Source organism: Aplysia californica, unplaced genomic scaffold (genome assembly GCF_000002075.1).
Source record: "Aplysia californica isolate F4 #8 unplaced genomic scaffold, AplCal3.0 scaffold01004, whole genome shotgun sequence".
NCBI classification, from domain to species: Eukaryota; Metazoa; Mollusca; class Gastropoda; order Aplysiida; family Aplysiidae; genus Aplysia; species Aplysia californica.
Window position 1 is genome coordinate 104228 of NW_004798274.1, and position 9446 is coordinate 113673.

Sequence of the window (9446 nt, forward strand, 5' to 3'; positions counted from 1 at the left end):
GGGGCTGCTGCACTTAGCACATGACGTAAAGAAGAGTTGTCCCGTCTTGGTATGATTGGTCTTGGATTACACAGTACCTAAATATAGCAAGGCAGACCCGTCAGTTGCACACCTGCACACGTCAACACACAGTGCGGCTGTGCTGACACGCAGCGAGTGTGCCTCGCGCTCGCTGAGACACTGGCGCCAACCCACAGTGCGGCTGTGCTGACACGCAGACGGCGTGCGCAAGGCGAGCTACAGGTCAGACCTACAGAGCCACTCTGGGACTGGCCTAAACCATACATTAGTGCACCACATCAGGACAGAGGTGAATATGAATACATTAAATTGTTTTTTTTTACAAAATACACCACAATCAAAGACTCCAATGGAGAAGTCGACAAATATGATTCTATCTCAAGGTCAGGTACACTTGTGATAGTCTCGCTGCTAACGTAGTCAAAAAGAAGAAAGAGAAAAGTTTTTTCTTCCCGCCACTTACAACTACCGTTAAGAATGAACTGTCAAAACAGAGCATTTGGAAATTGAATGTTTTACATCTGATGAAATGTCAACTTTTACTTCATCTTTTCAAACAAGGATCACTAACGAGAAAAAAATAAAACCAAAGACATTTTTGTGTGGCAAACTTGACATTCAACTGAAACAGATACAGAAATCTCTCTAGTGAGCTGCAAGAGTGTGTGGTATAACAACAGGAATACACCGCGCAATAAGGACAGGGATACACCGTGGAATAAGGACAGGAATACACCGTGGAATAAGGACAGGAATACACCGTGGAATAAGGACAGGAATACACCGTGCAATAACGACGGTCATGCAAGCCACAACAACCACCAATGCCAAAAGAGTTCAAAGGTCACCACAGCCCACAGTCTGTCTACTCCGACATGTGTCAGACACGCATACACAACATACAAAACATACACAACATACACAACATACAAAACATACAAAACATACACAACATACAAAATATACAAAACATACAAAATATACAAAACATACAAAACATACAAAACATACAAAATATACAAAACATACACAACATACACAACATACAAAACATACACAACATACAAAATATACAAAACATACAAAATATACAAAATATACAAAACATACAAAACATACAAAACATACAAAACATACACAACATACACAACATACAAAACATACAAAACATACACAACATACAAAACATACACAACATACAAAACATACAAAACATACACAACATACAAAATATACAAAACATACAAAATATACAAAATATACAAAACATACAAAACATACAAAACATACAAAACATACACAACATACACAACATACAAAACATACAAAACATACAAAACATACACAACATACACAACGTATAAAATGTACAAATATACAAAACGTATAAAGAATACAAAACATACACAACATACACAACATATAAAATGTACAAATATACAAAACGTATAAAGAATACAAAACATACACAACATACACAACATATAAAATGTACAAATATACAAAACGTATAAAGAATACAAAACATACACAACATACACAACGTATAAAATGTACAAATATACAAAACGTATAAAGAATACAAAACGTACACAACGTACACAACGTATAAAATGTACAAATATACACAACGTATAAAATGTACAAATATACACAACGTATAAAGAATACAAAACGTACACAACGTACAAAACACACAATGTTATGAGAGCATAACCCTGCAGGACAATGGAGCAACTTTTTACAAAAGGCATAAGTTGAAATGTTGCTGAATTAGGCCGGACATGTTGGGTAGAGCCAGTTTCAGAAGCCAGAACATTACCACTGAGCACATATGAAAGCAGTTGACACTCTAGGTGAATTAGACAGGTAGTTCAGTCAGCTCAATTAGACAGGTAGTTCAGTCAGCTCAATTAGACAGGTAGTTCAGTCAGCTCAATTAGACAGGTAGTTCAGCGAGGACACGCACAGCTCAGCATAGGTATGACATCAAGCAATGTACAGAAAAGGATTAACTCCCAACAGTTCACACAGTACTACATTGTATAAATAAATATACGATGGCTGGTCATGTGGTATTTCGCCCAATAAAATTTACTTTAATAAAGAAAGATTTTGTAAAGTATTTTTATCAAATAAAAAAGACTAAATAGACTTTTAAAAATTTAATATGTATTAAAATTGATGGTTTTATTATAAAATTCTCGTTCTGAAATTTCCAGTTTCAAGGACAAGAACCGAGAATTTATAGAATGCACAAGAACGGCCCTCATTTCCTAATTTTTCCAAAGAATGAGGTGTGTTTGACACATTACAGGCAGAATGAGGTGTCTTTGACACATTACAGGCAGAATGAGGTGTCTTTGACACATTACAGGCAGAATGAGGTGTCTGTTTCACATTACAGGCAGAATGAGGTGTCTGTTTCACATTACAGGCAGAATGAGGTGTCTGTTTCACATTACAGGCAGAATGAGGTGTCTGTTTCACATTACAGGCAGAATGAGGTGTCTGTTTCACATTACAGGCAGAAGTGAAGCTATTTTCTCATCACATTAATGTAAACTCTTAAATTCCCAAACACTTTTTTCCCCTTCTTTGTGACTGTTGGAAAAGATTTCTGCTTTTGTTTCTATTTTTAGTAACTAGAAAAAAGGTCCCACTTCAAGACAAATTGACACAAATGAAATCTATTGGCTACGTCTGAAAGACCATCCAATTTCCTTCCCATAGATAAATAACATGTCTATCCGGGGTAGAGAGGTTAATGCAAGAGGCTTGAGGGTATGGAGGACCCCTGAAACAAAAATGAAAAAGTCAAACTAGGCAAAACTACTGGGAGTTCGGCAACATGCCCGTAAATATGACCATAGGTCTGTCCGTACGGAGTGACCTCAAACATGCCCGTAAATATGACCATAGGTCTGTCCGTACGGAGTGACCTCAAACATGCCCGTAAATATGACCATAGGTCTGTCCGGATGGAGTGACGTCAAACATGCCCGTAAATATGACCATAGTTCTGTCCCTACGGAGTGACGTCAAACATGCCCGTAAATATGACCATAGTTCTGTCCCTACGGAGTGACGTCAAACATGCCCGTAAATATGACCATAGTTCTGTCCCTACGGAGTGACGTCAAACATGCCTGTAAATATGACCATAGGTCTGTCCGGATGGAGTGACGTCAAACATGCCCGTAAATATGACCATAGGTCTGTCCCTACGGAATGATGTCAAACAAATCATGATCTACGAAACAGGAAAGGGTTACACAACACGCCCATAAATTATACAGCGGAACTCAGATTCAACGAGGTCGCTCCCAGGGGGAACATCCCCTGCAGACGTGGCTTCGCTCCTTTTTCTCCCACAAAGAACTTTATCTATTCCCGGAAACCATCCATTGCATCAGCATCGCGAACCATTATTCACTTAGCCGATTGCATGCGACCAATCTGAGGCCTTTTTTCAACCAAAACATGTGTTGTTGGCATGCGCACGTGTCTACTCTGGCGTGTGTCGGGGTTGGATGGGCGGCCTGCACACGTGTGGCTGTGTGTGTGTGTGTGTGTGTCGGGGGGGGGGGGGGGGGGGGCGCACTAGCGGTCCGGGCGTTGAACGTCACAGATACAAACACGTCAGTCTCCTCCTCCCCCCCCCCCCCAAGGCAACTGATCATTATGACAATGATAAGTTAGTCTTGACGTAGATCTACGTAATGAATTGTGCGCTGCTCTAAGGAATCAAATTCAAAAGTTGCCGTATGCTAAGCTCTACACAGCAACACAACTTTTTGATCAACTATCGAGATGACACAGGCGTGCATTTGAACGAATCGGTCTTTTTGTTGTTGCACAGCTCATACTATGCAGGCATTTGAGGCACCACTTGTTTCTTCTCTTTATACATTACTTGCTCAGTGCCTGGAATTATCTACACAAAACCTCAAGTTTGCTATAACCAACACTCGGATACAACGAGACTTTAGGTCAGGCCCGGCGACCTGGTGGAATCTGAGTTCCCCTGTAGGACCATAGATCTAGGTCGGTCGGTACACAGTGACATCAAACAAATCATGATCTAGGAAACTGGAAATGGTTACATAACATGCTCACATACTGAGTGACAGTCTATACAACGTGACAGTCTATATAACGTGGCAGTCTGACAGTCTATACAATGTGACAGTCTATACAACGTGACAGTCTGACAGTCTATACAACGTGACAGTCTATACAACGTGACAGTCTGACAGTCTATACAACGTGACAGTCTATACAACGTGACAGTGGTACGAGACAACAACTTGTCAGCAGGAGAGAGTTAGGGTTAACACCTTAGTGACCCCACCCCTGACCCCATCCCTGACCCCAGCCTTGACCCCATCCCTGACCTCAGCCTTGACCCCATCCCTGACCCCAGCCTTGACCCTTCTCTCCAGACAGGCCCCAGTCAGGAACAGCGAGGAGGAGCACACTCTCTATCAACTAAACCCAAAACTTGCAACAAATCTCTGAAACTACAACCTCCATTTTCCATACACAAATTTCACCAAACGTCAACAAAATTTTTTTTGTCATAAGCATCGCTGATGCTTGTTAGAAATAACATCCCTCCAGCCTCGGCAGTGGTTCTAGAACCACGGGAAATGGCCGCTGTCTGGCGGGTCAGCGAGCCGGCATGCGGCTGGTCACTGAGGTGTTAAGCAATAGACCCATCACAAAGCCGACAACAGGTCCCAGGTCAGAGTGACCAGCCTGTGAGAGAGAGAGAAGACACCAAGAAGGAAGCACCATGCTGTCTTACCATCGCCTTCCTCGGGACTAGCTTTGGGACATGTGGGGGTGAGCGCCAGCTACAGAAAAGACAAACAGCGACTGTTTACGCCCGACTGGGAACTTTATCTCCGGGCAGCGGGACAACAATGCCACATTTTGTGTCCACCATTTGACGGACAAGCAAGATGAGACAAGTTGGAGGAAAAGAAGAGACGGAGCAGATGAGAGAGAAATGTATGGGAGCAGCGTGCAGTCAAGTTGTAAGTTTTGACCAATTGTTGGGAAAGACAGGTAGGTGGAGGTCCATGTTGTCGAGAAGAAGATGAAGTAGAGCACACAAAGTGTGGAAAACTGATGAGCAGGACAAGACATTCACATTGATTGCCGCCATCACAACCGCACGTCGTAATGCACATCTGACAATAGCTAGGCTAGCAGCCTCACCTACCAGCTAAAAGCAGGGGACAATGAAAATGTTGTACCTAGCACTATCTATAGGACTATATTTAGAGTGAACCGTCTCGACCACGATCTCACTATCTAAAGGAAACAACAGCTGGGAGAAGGGAACAATACACAAGTACAAATTTCCCACAGAAACTGTCATCCCATAAATGTTTCACCACGGACAATTCCCCCCCACGGTCTCCCTACTAGGATCATCGGGAATGTTCTGACTGTGCGTGCAGCGTGTCAGCTGATACCACTTACATCCCCCCTGCTGTGTCCTGTGTTAGGTGTCCTGGTGAGACAGACAGGTGAGACAGACAGACAGCTGAGACAGACAGACAGACAGACACAACTACCTGTTCTGGTGAGACAGACAGACAGGTGAGACAGATAAACAGGTGAGACAGACAGACAGACAGACAGAACAGTGAGACAGACAGACAGAACAGTGAGACAGACAGACAGACAGACACAACTACCTGTTCTGGTGAGACAGACAGACAGGTGAGACAGACAGGTGAGACAGACAGACAGACAGGTGAGACAGACAGACAGACAGACAGACAGACAGACAGACAGACAGACAGACAGACACAACTACCTGTTCTGGTGTGATAGAAAGACAGGTGAGACAAACAGACAGACAGGTGAGACAAACAGACAGACAGCTGAGACAGACAGACAGACAGACAGAACTACCTGTTCTGGTGAGATAGATAGATAAATAGATAGATAGATAGATAGATAGATAGATAGATAGATAGATAGATAGATAGATAGAAAGATAGATAGATAGATAGATAGATCTCTCTCTCTCTCTCTCTTCTGGCGCTGTGGCTTCATAAGCGGTCAGCGATGCCGACAGCACGCAGGAACTCAACACTCGCCCGGGGGTCCTTAAAAAGTGCTGAAAGTGGGTTACTGAAATGTCCCAGCAGACGGGTTCTAGCACGATAGCTGGCGGGACACCTCAGGAACACATGGTCCATAGTTTCGTCCTCCTCCTTGCAGGCTCGACAGGACGGATCTGGGTTGTCTGCTGGCGCAATTTTGTGGAGATATGATCTCAGCTTGGGCGATTTTCCACCAGTTCTCATTTGGGAGAGAAGCTGGCGGTCCTGTCGTCTGAGCGAGGCCTCAAGCTGGAATGACGGCGGCTGGGCAAACGGCAGTTTGGGTTTCGCCTCTCTTTTCCACTTTGCGCGGGTCGATCGGTGGATGACGGCTTTAGCTGTCGAGAAATCGATTGGCGTGTCAATCTGGGTAAGCGCTGTTGCTTCTTTGGCGATGCTGTCAACTTCCTCGTTCCCAGCCAGTCCGGCGTGGCCTGGAATCCACTGTAAGTGGATGGAACATTCAGAGCGTTGACAGAGGGTGTGCAGATGTTGCCAGATTGAGCAGGCCACCTTTTCCGATTGGTTGGTAGGGCCGTATGAGAGGCGCATGACTGTTGATCTAGAATCAGTGTATACATGGATGCGTGCACTGTTCGGAAGGCTGCCTGCTGTATGTAGTGCCACAAGCATGTCAAGCGCTGTGTCGAGAGCTACAAGCTCGGCCCTGTAGCTGGAACAATACCGGCCCGCAGGTACACGTTGGTCGAGTTCGGTATCGCCGGTCTTGATCAGTATTCCACTTCCTCCATACTCAGTACCGTGCTCAGCTGAACCGTCAGTCCAGACTTCTACATCGGGCAGGGGGAGCGAACGAATTGTAGCCTCTGCTGCTGCTTTCCTGACAGCTGGTTCATTAGCACGCTTGCAGTCGGCGACAAGATCAGTGCTAAAAGTCACGTTGTATGATGCAGCCTTCCACGGTTGTGTGGGAGGTAAAACAACCAGCTCCTCACGTGGGTACGTATCCAGTTCAGTTTCGGCTACGAGGTTCTGGGCATGCTTTCTCCAGTTCGACTTGCCTGTCCGCGTGGGCACTGATTTTGTTGCGGAGGCTTTGCGTTGGTTCGTTGTAGGCAGACGCATGGACTTCTCGAATGAGATGGCAGTCAAGGCATCAGCTCTATGCCTTAGTGGTAAAATGTCTGCTTCGATGAGGAGGCTGTCCACACGAGTATCCTTTGAGCAGCCTGTGATGATTCTTGCTGCTTCATTCTGCTTTCTTTCCAGTTTCTGCAGATTGGAGGGTTTGGCAAGAGGCATGTAGGCAGGGGCACAATAGTCGATAGCTGACCGACAAGTAGCATAATATATAGGCTTTATGCATTCCCTGGAGGCACCCCAGGTGGTGCCTGTAAGGGCTTTCAATGGTCGAAGTCTGCTGGACAGTTTTAACTCAAGGTTTTGGATGTGGGCGTTGGAGGATAGAGTACGATCAAGTGTAACCCCAAGTAAGGTGGGGTTGGAGTTGAAGGTGATGGGGGCGCCTTTGAGTGAGAGTGCTGGTTTTCGCTTGGCCTCGTGGGTGCTGGTGGTGAAGAGGGTGCACTCTGTTTTCTCCGTACTGATCTCCATCTTGTTTTGCTTTGCCCACTGCTGAAGTAAGTTTATGGCTGCTTGGACACTGTTTTCAGCCTGATTTATGTCTTCGTTGGTGGCGTATATTGTATAGTCATCAGCATAGAGTCCCGTCTTCACGGTTTCAGGCAGGCCTGCTTCAATATCATGGATGAAGACAAGGAACAGTGTGGGGGACAGGACACTGCCCTGGGGGACTCCCTGCTTGAAACGGCGAAGCCTGCTTGTTGCGTTGCCGTGCTCGACGCAGGCGTATCTGTCTCTGAGGAACGAACCTATCCATTGGGTGATGCGGCTGGGAGTAGATTTCTCAATCATCTTCTCCATTAACCTCGTGCGCCATACCATGTCGAAGGCACGCGAGAAGTCCACGAGGGCCAGCACAGTTCGTTTCATTTTGGGATGAGACGAGATAGATAGATAGATAGATAGATAGATAGACAGATAGATAGATAGACAGACAGACAGATAGACAGACAGACAGACAGACAGACAGACAGACAGACACAACTACCTGCTCTGGTGAGATAGACAGGAAAATATAACCCCCCTCTCACCTGAGGAATGGACTGTGCCAGATGTGAAAATATAACCCCCCTCTCACCTGAGGGATGGACTGTGCCAGATGTGAAAAGATAACACCCCTCTCACCTGAGGAATGGACTGTGCCAGATGTGAAAAGATAACCCCCCTCTCACCTGAGGAATGGACTGTGCCAGCTGACGGCCCCCAGTGCGGGTCGCTCCACGGAAGGACGGTGGCGGGGGGTACAAGGGTCCCACATCCTCCTCCTCCACTTCTTGGATGGGGCTTTGTCCCACGGTGGCCTCGGCCGGCTCCAAGCTCATGGCCGTCTCTCCCAGCTCCCCGGGCCCCTCCTCCTCTATCACGCCGCCCGCACCCCCGCGGAACCCCGGCCGGGCGGACTTGGTGGCTCCGTCACGGATCTGAACAGCAAACCCGTTCACAACCGGAGGGGTCGAATCCTCGTCAACATTTTCGTCAACATATCTGTAAAACAACCCAAAAAAAACGGGAGGGGTTGAGTGGAAAAACAAACTTGATAAAACAACAAGAGCGATCCACCAAACGTCTTCCTGTGGAGTGATCAGGGAACATCTGACCAAGAGGATTGACAAAGCATTGTACATTACTATTTCCGTTTACTATTTCCGTTTATTATTTCAGTTTACTCTCATTGGATTCTTATTCTCAATCAAACACAGCAAGAACATTGGAAAAGAAGGAGGGATGGTTGGGGGGGGGGGGGGTGAATGGAAAAAGAAAAAGAAAAGAGCGTGCATATTGTTACGATGACCACGTAACGCTGAGGAGAACATGGCTTATCTTGGACAATATCATAATGAAGTAGAAAATAAACACAAGGCAGAAAAAGGGTAGAGGTCATTTGAGCAAGTGATTGTCTTAGACAGGTAGTCATCGGAGCAGATCCTACCGTCTCTAGTCAGCATTTACAAGAGGCAACAAACATTTGGAACATATCTGGAGGCTGAGCATTATGTGTGGGGGACTCATCTATGGTTGGTTCTTTGTCCTTGACAGGGGTAAGATGAGACTCTGTCCTTGACAGGGGTAAGATGAGGCTCTGTCCTTGACAGGGGTAAGATGAGGCTCTGTCCTTGACAAGGGTAAGATGAGGCTCTGTCCTTGACAGGGGTAAGATGAGGCTCTGTCCTTGACAGGGGTAAGATGAGGCTCTGT

General features: G+C 45.7%; 1 protein-coding gene across 1 annotated transcript in view; it reads right to left on the reverse strand.

Annotated features, from left to right (window-relative positions):
* The window catches only part of LOC101855606, a gene marked incomplete in the record, with an annotated part of 40795 nt that overhangs the window by 5742 nt on the left and 25607 nt on the right, over positions 1-9446 (reverse strand). The window contains 1 exon segment of the mRNA XM_035973108.1: positions 8423-8735. Coding sequence (XP_035829001.1) covers positions 8423-8735 — 313 coding nt within the window.